This window comes from Saccopteryx bilineata, chromosome 2, assembly GCF_036850765.1.
Source record: "Saccopteryx bilineata isolate mSacBil1 chromosome 2, mSacBil1_pri_phased_curated, whole genome shotgun sequence".
Classification (NCBI taxonomy): domain Eukaryota; kingdom Metazoa; phylum Chordata; class Mammalia; order Chiroptera; family Emballonuridae; genus Saccopteryx; species Saccopteryx bilineata.
Genome location: NC_089491.1, coordinates 170,430,823 through 170,449,593, shown reverse-complemented (window position 1 = coordinate 170,449,593; position 18,771 = coordinate 170,430,823). Strand labels below are relative to the sequence as shown.

At 46.5% G+C, this 18,771-nt stretch overlaps 3 protein-coding genes across 5 annotated transcripts in view; 1 reads left to right on the top strand and 2 right to left on the bottom strand.

Moving 5' to 3' along the window:
- SARNP (SAP domain containing ribonucleoprotein) overlaps positions 1-5,222 on the bottom strand; it is a 63,444-nt gene extending 58,222 nt beyond the window's left edge. For both annotated transcript variants that reach the window (XM_066254856.1, XM_066254857.1), the window contains exon 1: positions 5,069-5,222. In XM_066254856.1, coding sequence (XP_066110953.1) covers positions 5,069-5,104 — 36 coding nt within the window. In that variant the 5' untranslated portion in view covers positions 5,105-5,222. The remainder of the gene's footprint in view (positions 1-5,068) is intronic.
- A 178-nt stretch (positions 5,223-5,400) lies between these two features.
- On the top strand, positions 5,401-8,356 carry ORMDL2 (ORMDL sphingolipid biosynthesis regulator 2). 2 transcript variants are annotated; one of them, XM_066258468.1, is made up of 5 exons: positions 5,401-5,483; positions 6,056-6,143; positions 6,426-6,600; positions 6,767-6,918; positions 7,887-8,356. In XM_066258468.1, exons 3-5 carry the CDS (start codon positions 6,427-6,429, stop codon positions 8,020-8,022), a joined length of 462 nt encoding a protein of 153 aa, XP_066114565.1. In that variant the 5' UTR covers positions 5,401-5,483; positions 6,056-6,143; position 6,426; the 3' UTR covers positions 8,023-8,356. The 2 variants fall into 2 exon arrangements, with proteins under 2 accessions (XP_066114565.1, XP_066114567.1); XM_066258470.1 differs by lacking the exon at positions 6,056-6,143 and having other exon boundaries at positions 5,414-5,483.
- Positions 8,357-8,582: 226 nt separating this feature from the next.
- On the bottom strand, positions 8,583-18,754 carry DNAJC14 (DnaJ heat shock protein family (Hsp40) member C14). The gene is made up of 6 exons (XM_066258467.1): positions 15,740-18,754; positions 11,791-11,897; positions 11,478-11,597; positions 10,599-10,759; positions 10,425-10,527; positions 8,583-9,535 (listed from the first exon to the last, which is right to left on the bottom strand). The coding sequence occupies exons 1-6, from the start codon at positions 17,123-17,125 to the stop codon at positions 9,325-9,327; spliced, it is 2,088 nt and encodes a 695-aa protein (XP_066114564.1). The 5' UTR covers positions 17,126-18,754; the 3' UTR covers positions 8,583-9,324.
- Between the last annotated feature and the right edge of the window lie 17 nt (positions 18,755-18,771).

Below are 18,771 nucleotides of genomic sequence, written 5' to 3'. Positions count from 1 at the left end.
CTGATACTTCTTGTTCCCCCGACCTCTCTCCTTTCTTTGTAAAAATCAATAAATAAAATATTTAAAAAGTGGTCTGACCATGTAGTTCTTTGGGTAAATGATGTTTGACATCTGAAGAGCAACGAGTAGTTAATTAAGATGAAGATGTGGGAAATGGAGGTGGCAGGAACACTGCAGCCAAAAGTATATGTAAGAAAGTTCTAAAGCAAGGAGAAGCAGCATGCACAGCAATGAAAAACATGAACTTTGGCCCTGGCCAGTTGGCTCAGTGGTAGAGTGTCAGCCCGGCATGTGGAAGTCCAGGGTTCAATTCCCCGCCAGGGCACACAGGAGAAGCACCCATCTGCTTCTCCACCCTTTCCCATCTCCTTCTTCTCTCTCTCTTCTCCTCCTGCAGCCAAGGCTCCATTGGAGCAAAGTTGGCCTGGGCTCTGATGATGGCTCCATGGCCTCCACCTTAGGTGCTAGAATGGCTCCAGCCAACGGAGTGGCGCCCCAGATGGGCAGAGCATTGCCCCCTGGTGGGCATGCCAGGTTGATCCTGGTGGGGCGCATGCGGGAGTCTGACTGCTTCCCCACTTCTAACTTCCAAAAAATACAAAAATACAAAAAAAACCCACATGATTTTTGGAAACAGATTGTCTGGAGTTGATCCATCACTGAAATCCAGCTGTGGGACCTAGGGCAGGTTACTCAGTTAATCTCTCTGACTTTCCATTTTTCCCCTCATTTTAAAATAGGACAAGAGGCATTTACTTTCCAGGGTTATTGTGAGAATTAAACCAGTTAATGTATGTAAATAGCTTTGTGTGTGTGTGTGTGTGTGTGTGTGTGTGTGTGTGGTGTGTGTGTGTGACAGGGACACAGGGAAGGACAGACAGACAGGAAGGTAGAGAGATGAGAAGCATCAATTCTTTGTTGTGGCACCTTAGTTGTTCATTGATTAATTTCTTATGCATGCCTTGACCAGGGGACTACAGCAGAGCGAGTGACCCCTTGCTCAAGCCAGCAACCTTGGGGCTTCTAAACTTGGTCCTCTGCATCCCAGTCCAACACTCTACCCACTGTACCACCGCCTGGTCAGGCTGTAAATAGCTTTGATCAGTGTTTGCCACATAGTAAATGCTATATAAATATTAGCAATTAATAAACATTCATTCTGAGGAATGAAATAAAATAAAGCCAATGTGGTTAGAGTGAGAAAACAAGCTGGAGAGATTGGCAGGTATAAAGTTAAAAGGTTTCAAGTAGGGAGTAAACAGTATAATAAAAATTTAATTGGAGAAATGTCTTCCTCTCCAGACCCCATCTTCCACACTACCAAAAGAACACACATCAGCTCCTTCTTTCAAATTTCCAAGGGCTTCCCACTTTCTGCCTACATGACAAACACTGACAAATTCCCAATGCTATTCACAACTTAAAAAACCCTTTTCAATTATCACTCCATTCTACCTTTATAGTCACACAATTCCTCTAGTTCCCTTTACAAACCTTCAACCGCCAACATATAGGCACTTTATATGCTTCAAAATTACATGTCTCACTATTTTTCAACACTCTGGCACTAGTATACCCTCCTCATTCTCTCCTCTCCAATAGTCCCTTTTCTCACCATTGATTGGATATCTGGTACTACTACAATTCAAAGCATTTTCACCCACTATTCAGTTTCTATAACTGTGTTAGAATGATGGCATTTCTACAGAATCTAGAGAAATCTGCAGTTGATTTGGACAAACATATCAATTCAGGTATGTACTATTTTCCCCTCGTACTTCAAAGCTTGTTCCTTTACTCCAAGATACCATTCTAAAGCCCAAAATCTCTATAAAATGGAAAGACTTAAAAAAAAATAGATAAAATCCTAAGCCAACCCAAGTTGGGTTTAGTCTACCAACATCAACAATGAAACCAAACATTAACTGTCCTGTAAATCAGAATTAAAGGCATGGGTTCTTAACCAGAGGTGCATGAATTACTCAGGGCTACAAGGTAAATTTTATGAATCCCCTCGAATTGCATGCAAATTATGCATACATGCCTTTTTCTGGAAAGAGGATCCATACCTTTAATCAGAGTTCCAAAGATATCTGTGACCTCCAAAAGATTAAGAAGTACTCTAGAGAAAAAGTAAAGACAAGCAAACGTGATTAAAAGAGTGAATTCTTTTTTAGGTTGCCAAAAGTGCCTCGTGCTTTCTTAGACTATAATACCAGAAATCAGGTCAGAGGACATTACCCAATCAAAATAAAATTTAATATAGTCTAAACAAATACAGCTTTTATGGGAGCAGAAACTCCATAAACCAACACAAAATTCATAAAGGCAAGTCACAAGGCTGATGCCTTACTTCAAAAGTTTCAAAAGTGGGGCTAATAAGAAATCATTTGATCTTCTACCTGTATTTCCTTCATTCATTCCTTCATGACTCCATATCTCCATTAAAAAATTCCTTCTCTGTGTATGTTTCATAACATACATAACAGTATGGTAACAAGATTTATATAAGTATACATATAATAAAAGTGGCTGCCCTGCTCCAGCCCCCTATGACCTAACCTTGTCCAGAATGCTGGGGTTTGCCACTGAAAGCTGAAGGTGCCCAGGGCCGTCGGCCCCATCTATGACACTGTGGACGAGCCTAGGGTATTTCTTCCAAGAAGCAGGTAAACTGATCTCATTTGCACAAGGGCCACTTAACTATGTCTTGCCTGAATAGTCAGGTTTTTTATTCTTCCCTGGAAGATCTCTGTTGTGGGTGTTGATAGTCCTATTTTCTGCTGCTTTGTTTAATATATAGTATTTCCTTTATTCCTCCTACCTCAATACCCCACTCATATTTCAGGCTGGGACCTACTACTAATTTAGAGCTCTCTTTCCCCCTTTTGCCAACTTCTATTATGAATCTACCTTTGCCTCCCAGCTTAGTGTATCCGAAGGTTCTTCTCACCACGCTACAGTCACAGAGCTCCAGGGAAAAGCAACCTGGTCTCATCTCTCCAGGTAGAGGAGAACAGAAGCTCCGTTTCCACACATGCTGCAGATGGCATTTCCAGTCTACCTGAATCATTACCAGCCAGAAGCAGCGGTCATTGGGACTTGGACGTGAGCTGCAAAGTATAGAATTGTGACAACAATTCCAGTGCCATGTGGACTTTTCCTGGACTCCTGCTCCTTGTGACAGCTCCTAACAGACTGAACTGGGGTTGGGTTGCATTTGTCAGAGATTTGGCATGGTGTTGTGGCCAACTTGGTCTTGGTGAACATGTTAAGGACACTACTCTTTTATGGATTCTTGCTGTATTGGCCAAGAGTTTGCTTAAAGGCTTTAATCATTGTGTAAAAAAAAAAAAAAAAAAAGAAGACTAGATAAAAAAGATGTGGCACATATACACAATGGTATACTATTCAGCCATAAGAAATGATGACATTGGATCACAACAAAATGGTGGGATCTTGATAACATACAGAGTGAAATAAGCAAATCAGAAAAAAACAAGAACTGCAGGATTCCATACATTGGTTGGACATAAAAACAAGACTAAGAGACATGGACAAGAGTGTGATGGTTGGGGGGGGGGGGGCGGGGAAGGGAAAGAGGGGGAGGGGGTACAAAGAAAACTAGATAGAAGGTGACGGAGGACAATCTCTCTTTGGGTGATGGGTATGCAACAGAATTGAATGACAAGATAACCTGGACATGTTTTCTTTGAATATATGTACCCTGATTTATTGATGTCACCCCATTAAAATAAAAATTTATTTATTAAAAAAAAAGTGGCTGCTCAATTTTTTTTCTAGGGGTAACAGGAGACTACTGATAAAATCTATGCATTTCAGTACCAACAAGGTAACAGTAACTCCAGAATAACACAAACCCACTAGTATAGTTTAGAATCCAAGAGTAAGAAATCTATCAGCTTTCAAAAACAGCTAATTGATGTCAACTTAGAAGTGACTGAAAGAACTTCTACCTATCTCACTCTCCTTACTGTTTATGTTTGTTTTTTAGCTAAACAGGCTTTAAAGGGTCAGTTTTCAGCTTCAACCATATCAGCCTGGTTTGTTCAAAGTTCCCAGGATGAGGTGACTGAAACATTTAACTGTGAAACCACAAGTGGACAACTAATCAAGTTATCCTCATAATTCTCATAAAAGACAGAACTCTTTTCTTCCAGGAAAATAATCTAAACGTGAGAAAACTAGCAAGATTCCCGACACAAATTAAAACAGGTGAATTAGAGTGTCACCCAGTGGTCACACCGAGAGATGCAGGGTCCATCGCGATCTGAAAGGGGACAGATAACCCAACCTTAGGAATGCTTTTTCAATATTACAGCTATAAGTGAGTCGTTTGTCCGGCGGTAGGAACCGAGTGGGGGCGGGGCAGGCTGGCCAGTGGAGAACCGCGTGCGAGAACCCGAAAACTTTTACATCTGCGCTATCTGTGCCTTTACTAACTCTAAAGGTCTCCTAAACCCCAGGTTTCTATGGGGAACCCTAAATTCTGAGGCCCCCTCAGGTTTCAAAGTGCCCCCCAAGGGGCGTAACCTCATTTTTAAAAATGGATGTATTTTCTAGATCACTTTTGAGACCTAGATAGACAAAAAAAAAAAAAAAAAAAAAAAGATGCCAACATCTGCTAACAGGAATCTCAGCTTGGGACGACAGGAAAACCTCAAGCCAGGGAAGAAAAGGGGTGCTGGCTCCGGCATGGGGCAGAGAGGAGCGGACCACTGACGTAACGCAGCTTTAAAGAGAAACGCGGAGCGAACAGGTTGAAGGTACTTACACAACCCGGTGGAGAAATGACAGAAAATACAACGATGAAGAAGGGAGCCGAAAAAACAAGTACATATACAAAAAAAAACCGTGAAGGCATGGGAAATTAGTGCAGGCGTAATGAGGAAGAAGGGAGGCACAAAAGAAAGTAACCGCTGAGGGAGCCGGTAAAAAGTGGAAAAGCCTATAAGGAGAGCACGTTGGAAAAGGCACAAACCACTCGGCAGAATTCAGTCCCCAGAAAAGTCCAAGTCAGCCCCCCACCCCACCCCCGTCACGATACCTTCAGCTTATGGAGCTCCACCGTCTCCGCCGCCATCTTGCAACTCCTCCACTCTACTAGGCCCCTCCTCGCGGCCTCCGCTCCCGCCTAGGCTTAGACAACCAGGGCAGCCAATCACCGACACTCTTACTTCCACCTCATACCATATACTCTTCCCATTAGTCAATAGCTGGCGTCCCTCTTTAGGCAGCTTTCCCACCTAGAGGTGGGGCCCGGACAAGACTGACCGACCGAACGACGGAAACGGCAACCAATTGTGTGTCTCCACTACAGACAGATAGCCAATGGATGGCGGCATTGCTGATTCGTTCCACCAATAGGAAGTTGCAGATAGGTGAGGGCGGCTGCTTCCTGGAGACCACAAGTGTGGAAGGAAGCGCTACGCCCCTAGCCGACCGGCTTCTGAAATTTGCAGGTAGGGGCTTGCGAGAGAGATTAGAAAGGGGTGCTGAGGCAAAAATGATAGGAAGCGAAGGGGGGGAGGGGGCAGTGGAACGGCGGCGAGTTAAATACCAAGAGAGAAACGCTGGGAAGAGCCGATGTACGAGAGAGGGAAGGGAGGCTGGGAGGAGCATAGGGCAGGTACAGTACTAGAGTTTAGGAATTTTAGGTAGAGAGGGGCGGGCAAGAGCTGTTTCCTAACTAGACGTCATGAATTTTAGCACGTTTTTAAGGAGCCAAGTTCAGGCGATCTGAGCCGCCCCTGGATTTGAGATTAGGGCTCCATCGAGGCCCACAACTCAGGCCCCTTCCTAGCTTAATCCAAAACGCTGGGCAAATTCTTCCAATGCCCCATGCTTCAGAGAAGGAATTGGGATGCTGGCTGCTTACATGCCAAGGGAGAGACAGGACGGGCAAGCCCGAGTAAAGGTGGGGATTGGAAATATGTACCTTTAACCCCCTCAGCACTCCTTATGAAACCTTGTTTCCCGTGACCCTCTTCTGGCATTCTGTAACCTCTTCGTGCTTCTTTATTAACTTATTCAGGAAAATAAAGTGAGATATTTCTGTTTCCCGTGCTCCTTGAAGCGGGTGTCCCAAGCCTAAACTTACTGCTTCAAATTACAGCTGAAGTGTAAGAATCAGAGTATAAGATTACCGTATGTCTCTAAAATGTAGAGAGGACTTTTGCCTTTTAAGGTTGTTGTGGGGTTTTTTTTTGGGGGGGGGGGGGGTTGGTGTTTTTTTTTTTTTTTTTTTTTTTTGCCAACCCCTCATATTTTCCTTTGTGCATGATGGGGATGTTCTTAATAGCGTTCAGGGGAGTTCAACTATTCAGGAGACAATGTGGGGGGAGATCAAAGAGGGGTTAAGAGTGATGGGTTGAGGTGAACTGCCTGATCCTCCACTGTGGTAGGATGAATGTGGGGGTGGCACACAGTGAAGTAAACCCCAACACTCGAGTGATGAATAGCCGGGGCATCTGGCTGGCCTACATCATCTTGGTAGGACTGCTGCATGTGGTTCTACTCAGCATCCCCTTCTTCAGCATTCCTGTTGTCTGGACCCTGACCAATGTCATCCATAACTTGGTGAGCACTAATCCATGCCTATATACCAACCCCAGGCCTTTCCCAACCAAAAACAAAATAAAATCCCTAATTATTTGGGTATATATGTTTTCCTTTCGGGATCTTAATTCTTGGGCTAAGAGGACTACATTCTGCCCCTTCAAATTGCTCCCTTCTCTCCTGGCAGGCTATGTATGTTTTCCTACATACACTGAAAGGGACACCCTTTGAGACCCCTGACCAAGGAAAGGCTCGGCTACTGACACACTGGGAACAGATGGACTACGGGCTCCAATTTACCTCTTCCCGCAAATTCCTCAGCATCTCTCCTATTGTACTGTGAGTACAGAGGGAGATACGGGAAATGCTCCAAGAGCCAGGTGCAAAGGCCCACAGGGAAGCTTTAAAAAAGCAGACTAGGCCCTGGCCGGTTGGCTCAGCGGTAGAGCGTCGGCCTGGCGTGCGGGGGACCCGGGTTCGATTCCCGACCAGGGCACACAGGAGAAGCGCCCATTTGCTTCTCCACCCCCCCCCCTTCCTCTCTGTCTCTCTCTTCCCCTCCCGCAGCCAAGGCTCCATTGGAGCAAAGATGGCCCAGGCGCTGGGGATGGCTCCTTGGCCGCTGCCCCAGGCGCTAGAGTGGCTCTGGTCGCAGCAGAGCGACACCCCGGAGGGGCAGAGCATCGCCCCCTGGTGGGCAGAGCTTCACCCCTGGTGGGCGTGCCGGGTGGATCCCGGTCGGGAGCATGCAGGAGTCTGTCTGACTGTCTCTCCCCGTTTCCAGCTTCAGAAAAATACAAAAAAAAAAAAAAAAAAAAAAGGCAGACTAATCACTTAGACCCTTTGATGATATGGCATACTAGATGTAAATCAAGGAGCACAGTAAAAAGTAGACAGTAGTAATCAAGCATTTGTTGCTGCCTCCTTGGTGGTAGAATGGAGAAGGAACAAGAAAGCCAAGTAAAACCAAATGATTTTACACTCCCAAAAGATGTGAATAAATTAAGGCAGATGTATATCTCCAAAAACTGACTGTGGGGAGTGGAAGCAAAAAGGACTTGAACAGTCATACTAGGTGAAACTGCTTCAGCTATCATTTGCCACACGTTATTATCAATTTAAAAAAACCACAAACTTAAAATCTCCAGTTAAAGGTTATTATCTCCCCGACCCCTAGGATATTTTAAGATATCCTAGGACTACATGCAATAAAAATGGTCATTTAAAATAGAAAAAAGAGTCACTGGAAAGGTACGGATATGGATAGGGAAGGCCAGCTTAACTCAACCTATTTTTTTTCTCCACAGCTACCTCCTAGCCAGCTTCTACACTAAATATGATGCTGCTCACTTCCTCATCAACACAGCCTCCCTGCTCAGTGTACTACTGCCTAAGTTGCCCCAATTCCATGGGGTTCGTCTCTTTGGCATCAATAAATACTGAGGGATGGGGCCGGGGATGACATTGGAACAAAAGGCTGTACATCTTTCCTTGCTCCATACTGTCTTCTGTATCTTGAACTGAGAACTATACAGCTGTTCCCAAACTCCCAGAAGAGAACAGATCGGAAAATGGGGCTCCCTGGGCCTACCCTTGTTGGAAGTAGGCTTTGAATCAGGAAAGGCAGGTTAGGTAAGGGACAAATCACTCCTCCACAGGAGGAGGCCATGTTTGGGCAGCTTATTTGGTGATTAAGTTTTTCCGTATCTTCCACTCCCACCACCTTCCAGCTGTTTTGCTGTGTATTTTCCTTATAATAAAGTTAATTTTTTTCAGATATGACTACTATTTGGTCAGCAGGGAAGGGTAGGGAGATGTTCTTATAAGGCTGGGGAAGAAAGGTGGAACAGTGACATATTGCACAAAACTTCTCAAAAGGTGTTTTTTATCCCTTTTCCCTCAGTTCAGTAGGAGGTACCCTTCACTCAGCTAACACTCAGAGAAAGGACTCTCAAATGAGAAAAAGAATTCCAACTAGCAGGGCAAAGAAGAGAGGGAAGAAACAGGTTGCCGGTTATATATTTATAGAAAGATAGTCCCCTGGCTTTAAATAGATATATACATACAAATATGAACAAACTTAAAAAAATACACACCTTTGATCATAAGGGGGCTGCCAGGAGCCCCTTTATCCTTCCCCTAACTCAAGGGTAGAGGGAATGAGTCTTCTTTTTAAAAATCATTAGTTTTGGCCATCCCTGCAGCAATAAGCATGAAGCTGGGCAATAACCCATAAGGTGAAAGAGGAAAAATTCAGAGCTCCCACTCTGATCTCTTCTGTGTCTCCTACAATTTGGGCTACATGCTTTCTTGTTCTGTCTTTTAACTAGTATAAAGGAGGGGGCTTCCTCCTAACACAGGTCAAGAAATGAGAGAGATTTAGAGTTTAAAAAGAGGGAGACAAGTGTCATCTTCTATATTAGCAAAAAGACAAGAAAAAGGTATCCAGACCCCCGGGGAAACACCCAGTTCCTATCCACTATGGGAGACACTGTCCAGCCCAGGCCCTGGGTTCCTTGCTCTCGCTACCCCTGTTTCTTTGGTATTGTCTGAAGACAAGATCAGTTCCTAGGTGCTGGTAGAGTGGGGAGAGTGGTTCCAAGGCTTCCTATAAGTACTGAATAAACAATTTGAGCTTAAAATTTTCCCTTTTTAAAATATTTAAAAATAAACAAATCAAATTCCATCCTGTGCTGTACACAGCCCTTTTGACTCCCTGACATTGATTTGAGGAAAAGAATTGTGTCAACGTTGGAAGGGCCTTCTCACTTTCTTCCGCCTCTTCGGTTTGGCTTCTCTCTTGGGTACTGTGCTATTGGACTTGGAAGTTGTGGTGGCTTCGGGGCCAGGATGAGGAGCTGTAAAGAAGTTCCCATTGGACACCTGTCCTGGGGGTACTTGAAAGATCCAGCTCAAGAAATCCTGAAGGTCAGCAGGAGGGGCATCTGGGGTGGCTCTGAGAGGAAAACAGAATAAGTAGGCAAGAGAGAATAAGAGTCAAATTGTTACTTTTGTTGCCTATTGACACTGAAGTTAAAGATATATTGAGTCGCCCTGGCCGGTTGGCTCAGCGGTAGAGCGTCGGCCTAGCGTGCGGAGGACCCGGGTTCGATTCCCGGCCAGGGCACACAGGAGAAGCGCCCATTTGCTTCTCCACTCTCCACCCCTCCGCCGCGCTTTCCTCTCTGTCTCTCTCTTCCCCTCCCGCAGCCAAGGCTCCATCGGAGCAAAGATGGCCCCGGCGCTGGGGATGGCTCTGTGGCCTCTGCCCCAGGCGCTAGAGTAGCTCTGGTCGCAACATGGCGACGCCCAGGATGGGCAGAGCATCGCCCCCTGGTGGGCAGAGCACCGCCCCATGGTGGGCGTGCCGGGTGGATCCCGGTCGGGCGCATGCGGGAGTCTGTCTGACTGTCTTTCCCTGTTTCCAGCTTCAGAAAAATGAAAAAAAAAAAAAAGATATATTGAGTCAGTGAGCAAACTTTTTTTGTGTGTGTGACCTTGTCAGAGAGAGACAGTGGGACAGATAGGGACAGGAAGGGAGAGAGATGAGAAACATCAATTCTTCTTTGCAGCTCCTTAGTTGTTCATTGATTGCTTTCTCTTATGTGCCCTTACCAGGGAGCTATAGCAAACTGAGTGACCCCTTGCTCAAACCAGATGAGCCCGCGCTAGAGCTGGCAACCTCGAGGTTCGAACCTGGATCCTCTGCGTCCCAGTCCGATGCTCTATCCACTGCACTACCGCCTGATTAGGCAGCAAACTTAATTAAAGGCTGAGATTGTCCTAAACACCATGTCACGTGAAATCATATTAAGAGCTAGATTATTGAAAGAAATACCACCTACCTCTGTCGCCCACTGGTGCCTGGGATACGAGAACCAAATGAGATGTGATAGGGGACTCTGTGAGTATCTGGGGAGATACCCACACGCTGGCATCCAGCCCACTCTGCAAACATGAGAAATGATTAGCCAATTTTATACACATGTGAGGCCATATTTCTAGAGAAAGAAGTGTACCTGTGATGTCATACACCTTCCCATCCATCAGTGCAAAGTAGGTGATCTTGAGGCCCAGCATGCTTGACTCTGCCCAAAAGTCTCCCTCTTCAGCAGGATGTAGTCTATTACACTCAGCACAGTATCTGGCATTCTTAGGTTCCCGGTCCATTTCGAACCTCCTGCAACCCAAGAGGACAGTTCCCTGATTCTTTGTCAAGCCTGTGACACTGCTGTAGTCTCATCATTACTGAAAAATGTGGCTAAAAGATCTAAAATTACCTCCACTGAGTTAAATATGCCTATGTACACCCTGCTCTCAATCTACTAGATTTTTTTTTTAGCGGGGGGGGGGGGGGGGGGGGGCAGACAGGCTGGAAGGGAGAGACATGAAAAGCATCAATTCTTCATTGTGGTATCTTAGTTGTTCATTTATTGCTTTCTCATATGTGCCTTGATGGGGGGGGGGCTCCAGCAGAGTAACCCCTTGCTCAAGCCAGTGACCTTAGACTCAAGTCATCAACCTGGGGCTTCAAGCCAACAACCTTTGGGCTCAAGCCACCAACCATGGGGTCATGTCTATGATTCCATGCTCAAGAAGGCTAGCCTGCGCTCAAACCGACAACCTTAGGGTTTCAAACCTGGGTCCTCAGCATCCCAGTCCAATGCTCTATCCACTCTGCCACCACCTGGACAGGCTCAATCTACTGTCTTAAAGCTAAAAAATACTTTTTTTTTTCTTCCTAATTCAAATCCCCAATCTCTTGACCATATGACAGAAGTAGAAACCTAAGGGGCTTTTTACTCACCATCTGTATCCCACAACTACTAATAATACAAAGAACATCTTCAGCTGCCCAGTCCCTAAACTGGGCTGTCTCATTCCTATCTATGTCTTACCTATGCTTTCCCTGGCATCGACTGCACATCATAGTATTCATTGCCTCTTTGAGGTCATCCTGCAGCTTGGACAGAAACTCATTCACTGACCGGTTCAGCTCATTCTCTGCCATTCGTTTCCTAAGAGAAGAAAGGCTTTGTAAATCACAGGATATTGAGCAAGAAACAAAAGGAAACATGTATTGACCTCTTAAGGCCTCTGGCCTGCTAGAAAGACAAGTAACCTCAATTCTCTCCACCTACAAGTCCAGGGACCTCTGTTATTGAAGATTATTCATTTACCTCACCTGACAATTTCCCGTCTCCAACTTACATCTCATATTCCTTCCGCCTTTCAGGATTGCTGACAATGTCCCAAGCTGCCCGCAAAACCTTGAAGGCCTCCTCAGCCCGGGGATGATGATTTTTGTCAGGATGAACCTACCAAGAGAAAGATTTCATCACAAATCCATTCTAACCCTCTCCCTATCTTGAGTCAAAACCTCATGTTAGCCCTGGCCAGGTAGCTCAGTTGGTTCGAGCGTCATCCCAATACACCAAGGTTGTGGTTCAACCCTCAGTCAGGGTACTTACAAGGAATAATCCTTGAATGCATAAATAAGTGGAACAACAAATTGATGTTTCTCTCTTTCTCTCATATAATAAAAATTGTAAAAATATAAAAAAATACCTCATGTTAAATGGTTCTCTTTCATCACCCTTTTGGAGAGTCAATATAGCTTAATAAATAATTGCTCTGGCTTTGCAGACCAATCTCCTCAAGTCCTAGCTCTGTCACTATTAGCTACATGACCTACAATATTTTATTTTTTATTTTTTATTTTTTGTACTTTTCTGAAGCTGGAAATGGGGAAAGACAGTCAGACAGACTCCCGCATGCGCCCCACCGGGATCCACCCGGCACGCCCACCAGGGGCAATGCTCTGCCCCTCCGGGGCGTCGCTCTGCCACGACCAGAGCCACTCCAGCGCCTGGGGCAGAGGCCAAGGAGCCATCCCCAGCACCCGGGCCATCCTTGCTCCAATGGAGCCTCGGCTGCGGGAGGGGAAGAGAGAGACAGAGAGGAAGGAGGGGGTGGGGGTGGAGAAGCAAATGGGTGCTTCTCCTATGTGCCCTGGCCGGGAATCGAACCCGGATCCCCCGCATGCCAGGCCGACGCTCTATCGCTGAGCCAACCGGCCAGGGCCGACCTACAATATTTTATATCATGGATTGTTGGGAGTATTAAATGAGAATATATGTGAAATACATAGCACAGAATCTATTCTAAGGAGATCCACCATCCCAGTGTACCTGGGATTGTCCCAGTTTTAGCACTGAAGTTCATGTCTCAGGAAACTCCTCAATCTTAGGCAAACAGTGATGGTCACCTGACCTGGCACATGCATACTAGGCCCTCAAATTTTAACTTTATTGTAAGTTATAAAGTAAGAGTTCCAAAGGTAATACATCCTCAAACTCATTCTTTTCTAACTAGAAAATTCTCATATCTACTCAAAACTTCCTACAATAAGCCTGACCTGTGATGACACAGTGGATGAAGCATGGACCTGGAAAGCTGACATCACAGGTTTGAGACCCTGGGCTTGCCTGATAAGGGTACATAGGAGAAACATCTACAATGAGTTGATGCTTCCCACTCCTTCCCCATCCCTTTCTCTCTCCTCTCTTTAAGAGCAATAAATAAAATCTTTTAACCTGACCCATTGCTGGTGCAGTAGATAGAGCAACAACCTGGGATGCTAAGGACCCAGGTTCAAAACCCAGAAGTCTCTGGCTTTAAGCACAGGCTCACCAACTTGAGCATGAGGTCGCTAGCTTGAGCATGGGGTCATAGACATGACCCTATGGTCACTAGCTTGAGCCCAAAGGTCGCTCACTGCCTTGAGCCCAAGGTTGCTGGATTGAGCAAAGGGTCACTGGCTCAGCTGTAGCCCTCCCCTTCCAGTCAAGGCACTTATGAGAAAGCAATTAATGAACAACTTAAGTGCCACAACTACGAGTTGATGCTTCTAATCTCTCTTCTTTCCTGTCTCTGTCTCACTAAAAATAAAATAATAAAATCTTTTTAAAAATAAAAACTTCCTACAATAGTTTTCCTTTCTGTCCCAAAAATGAAATGAAATATGATACTCACAGGCTTTTCAGCCTTTTCTCCAAGACAAATAATATCCTCTCTTCCTACAGCTTCCTTATTGTTCCCATCCTCATTCCCCAGAAATACAGAGATGAAGCTAGTCTCCTGACTGATGTCAAGTTAGCAGAATGCTGTTAAATCTTGCATATCCCCAAATTTATAGAACAGCCTTTTAGTCATGGTCACTCTGGGGCCTCATAAAGGGCAGCGAGAGGTTCTGTAAAAGAAGCCCGCAGACACTCTGATCCAGAACAAAGGAGAACTTTGGGATGCGGGGCAGGTGTATTGAAGATCGAGGAACTTAACATCTCTTATCCAAGAAAGTAAGTTGAAAAAGATTTTTTTTCGTGGAAGAATGATATTCCCCAAGAGAGGATATCTGTTTAAAGACATGAAGGTAAGAAAAAGAGCTCTACTCCTAGTAACAATTTGAGTGTAAGCAGTCATTCCCCACTCTAAGAATATTCTAGGCTATCCACTAAGGGCCATGCATTTCCCACCTATCTAATTTACAGGCCTGATAAGTTAAGGGCTGGTACTATTGTGCCTTGAATGGTTAATGGAAACCATGATTACCCATGCCTCTGGTGTCACACAACTGTTGAGGTAATCTGCACACTGTGATATTATACCAGTCCAGTTCCAATTCAGTCAAAGAGGCCTCGCCTGACCAGGCGGTGGCGCAGTGGATAGAGCGTCAGACTGGGATGCGGAGGACCCAGGTTCAAGACCTCGAGGTCGCCAGCTTGAGCATGGGCTCATCTGGTTTGAGCAAAGCTCAACAGCTTGGACCCAAGGTCACTGTCTTGAGCAAGGGGTTACTCGGTCTGCTGAGGGCCCATGGTCAAGGAACATATGAGAAGGCAATCAATGAACAACTAAAGTGTCGCAATGAAAAACTAATGATTGATGCTTCTCATCTCTCTCCGTTCCTATCTGTCTGTCCTTACCTATCCCTCTCTCTGACTCTCTGTCTCTAAAAAAAAAAAGGCCTCCAGGGCAATTTATACACATTACTTATATTCATAATAGTTTTACTTGTACAGAAATAGTGTTTAACAATCATATCTAAAAATAGCAACCTAATAATACCTAATAACAATCTGATTGCATGTTTCTATTAAATCATTTTCTTTTTTTTTGTGGCAAAGGCAGAGAGAGTCAGTGAGAGGGACAGATAGGGACAGACAGACAGGAAGGGAGAGAGATGAGAAACATCAATTCTTCGTTGCAGTTCCTTAGTTGTTCATTGATTGATTACTCATATGTGCCTTGACCAGGGGGCCACAGCAGACCGAGTGACCCCTTGCTCGAGCCAGCGACCTTGCGCTCAAGCCGGTGAGCCTTGCTCAAACCAGATGAGCCCACGCTCAAGCTGGTGATCTTTGGGTCTCAAACCTGGGTCCTCTGCATCCCAGTCCGACGCTCTATCCACTATGCCACCACCTGGTCAGGCTCTATTAAATCATTTTCCTCAAGCATGTAGAATGTCACAACTCCAACCTGTAACTCCCTTTTATAAACAAAAGCAACCATATTTTCATGTATGATATACATGTGTACATGTCTCTCTATGATTTATGTTCCATTTTCCTTCCCTCTCCCACTCTGGGTTGCTGGTCTTGAAACAGCTTTTTTTTTTTCACCTGGTTCTGGAATAATGACGCACATGCACTCCCTGAAATATTTCACACTAGGTACACACTTGCCTTTCTGGGACAGATTGTTGGGTTTCTTTGTGTTCAAAACAAATGATTCAGGGAGAGGAACTGACAAACTTTCTGACAGGCCTCTTTTCCACACTAGTCAGAGGGACTTCATCTGGATTATTTCAGTGTGAGCGAGTCTAACACTGCCTGATATATCAGGTTCATTTGTTTTCATTAAGAAAAAGAAAAGAAAAAAGAAAAAAGAATCTCATGACAAAAAACTTAAAATGTAGGGAAAGTAAGATCCCATAGTAGAGGGGAGGAGTCTTTATGACTTTTCTAAGAATTAAAGTTACTCTTCAGCTTAAAGTTGACTTTCTTCTCTGCCTTCCTATTATTCTACTCTCCCTAAAATTAGAAAAAAAAAGAATAGGGGAACAAAAGAAAGACAGGAAACCAAGGAGAAGGATACTCACCATCACTGCCAACTGTCTATAGGCCTTCTTCAGTTCAACATCTGATGATGTGGGTTCAACTCCCAACACATGGAAAGGGTTTAGTTCATCTTCAGGAACCCCAGCCATGGTCAAGAGTCGAGCCACTTCCTCCTCAGGCTGGCAGTAGCGACCACTAGCTACAGGTGCACTCCCCTGCCTGTTAGTTCTCTGTTTGATCTGAGGCAACTCCAGCCAGCCCCACTGAACCATTCTTACCAACTGCTGCCAGGGTCTGCTATCTCTCAGCAGAATCAGACAACGTTGCAAGGTGGGAGAATCCAGCCAAGAGAAGAGCCAGGTGGCTTTCCCTCTCCAGCCTAACCAGTCGCCTAGTCCCACGAGAAACTGCCAGCCCAACTGCAGACAGCCCAACAAGAGGGCCAGAGCCAGGAGCAGCAAAGCACCCAATAACCTAAGAAAACGGGTGAACAACCCTGCCCCAAAGCAAAATCCCTGGCTCAGAAACTGGAACATCACCTGGGCCCAGCAGCCCAGCCGCCCTGCCCAGACTCCCGCCCAGACTCGAAAAAGGTCCAAATCACTGCCTTTCAGCTGCCTGCATGCATAGATGAGATGGCCACAAATTTCCACATACTCTCCTACCAATACAAGCAGTTCGATCAGCCACCAGAAGCCTGCCTGACCAAGCTGACACAGTTCTTCTGCTCCCCAAAATCCCAGGCCTCTGTGCTTATCTGCTTGACTTCGTTTCCGGCCCAGCCTATGTCGACCAAGGGACCTGGGATCTCTGCGTCCACCTTCCCGAGTATCCTCCTTGGCTGGAACACGGTGCCTCTGTCTCCGGGTTAGAAGTTTCTTTCCACTGGGCACATGTGAAAAATCACTGGGGAACTTGGGCTCCTCCTCATCTTCTCCAACAGCTAAAGAGGTACAATGGTGGCAAAAGTTGCTAGAAGAGCTACCTCCTTCCCCAGAGTCAGGCCCTTTAAGGATTCCAGGGGTTCCTTGGCAGTTGCAAGTAGATGGAATGGAAAGAAAAGAAGTGTTCCCATTCTCCTGGTGCCCAGCCTCACTCTCTCTTGAGAGTTCCTGATGCACTCCTGACTCTTCTTCTGAAGAGACCTCACTCTGATCAGAATCCTCTCCATCTCTAGGGGGTCCTGGACCCCTTGGGGGGCCATGACTTGGATCCGACCAGTGGGCTGGATTAGGGAGCTGTGTATACTTAGAACTAGAGTGCTCTGTGAAGCAGCGGGTACCAGTAAAAGCAGGGCTCGATGAGTCCCTGAGTCCTGAGAATGAAAGTATTTCAGGGTCCACAGAGGATCGTAAAGCCCCGAGGGAGGCATTACCACTGTGGTGGGCTTCACACAACCTTCTTTCTCCGGGGTTCTTCTGGGCCATGACCCCGGGGCTTCCTGGATATTTTAGGTCACAGCCATCATGATAAATTCTGATGTTTGTTACAAAGGTATCAAGGTGGGGATAATCAAGGATAGGACCAAGAAAAGGGTTGAATAATCTTAAATAAGGGATATATTTAATGCATCCACCTTCCTTGTTTTCCCAAGTTCTTTCGGGGCATTGATTACCCCTAATAATAAACCAATACTACGTTAACCACAACACTGCTCCCTGCCCCCTCTTCCAAATCCACTTAAGTTTTTCTTCTCTCCCCTGAAAGATACAGTCCTGAATCCGGGAAAGAGGGGAGGTACCGCAAAGGGTGTGGTCCTGGGGGTCACTCTGGGAAAAAGATAAAAACGGTCGGAAAGGAGAAGCGTAGGCTGTCTGAAAAGGGTGAGGACCATGCGGCCGTTAAAGAAAACCTGGAGGCGGAGCTTGGGGTTGCCTCTGAGACGATCAACTAGGGAACCCTCCGGCTGGGTAGATGGGGCGAAGGTAACGTACCGAAGAGCGGCGACAACTCCTCCCCCCAGAAGCAGCTGGCCCAGAGCCAGGGGGAGCTCGGAGAGCAGCTCCCCCGACTCCGCCTCCTGCTCACGCTCTGCTTCCGCCTTCCGGCACCGCCGCAGCCGCCGACCTGCGCCTACTTCCACTTCTGGGGTCACCAGGGAAGAGACAGGAAAGAAAATAAAAAGCGGTTGGCGGAGGCCCTCGCGGAGTCAAATCGGAGGCGGTGTTGGAGAGCACCGGACCCGCCCCTTAAAGGGCCTTCTGCTGTGCGACCTTCCGCGTGCTGAAGTGGAAACCCCTCAAGTTGCCCGGCTGGAAGCGAAGCAAGTGGGTGCTGAAGCAGTGCCTGCCTCCTGGGGCAGAGTCTCATCTCAGGGTTCCTCTGCTGGATTCTTGGGCTTTGCCGAGACCGGGACCACCAAGCCACAGTCTTTCCCTTGCAGACAAAAACTAGGGATCGTAGAGGGGCCACCTCCCTGATCCCTTCCCTGCTGGCGGTAGCGAGGACAGAGGCCCTTTTGTATCATATCCTCTCCTTGGATCGAAGAGAGGACACCCCGGGCCAGCCCCCGCTCCGGTCCCGCTAGCGCTGCTCCTTCTTTCCCAAGAACCCTCGGCCTCCGCAGCTCTTGACCCAACTGGCTGGCAAAACTGCCCCGTATAACTGCAGCTCCCGCGGCCCGGATCCGCTTCTCTGAGTACAGCTCCCAAGCCCCGTCACCAAGAGGGGCCTGGGGAATGGGAGCGTAGCTCCCGCAGGACTCGGGACTTCAACTGTGCCAAAAGACGTTGCACTCATCAGCATGCTACTTTACATCTCATTTGCATACCAAGCAGTTCGGTTGACGTCGACAAGCGCCCCCTCCCCCACGCAGCCCCGGCTTGAGTACCCTCCTCTGTACATGCCTCTCTCGTTAGTCCCCCTTCCAGACTCGGTCTTATTCCTCAAGTTTGTCCACCCATTAACCCCTCTCCGGCGCCCCCCGAGCAGCAAAAGCCCCTTCCCCGAATCCCCAATCCCGACCACCAGGCTCTACTGAAGACAATACTCCAATTCTCTGGGAAGTGGAAGAAACCAAGCCGGAGCTAGGGGGGCGGCTGAGACCCTAGTTGGGGTTTTGAGAAATTCCAGT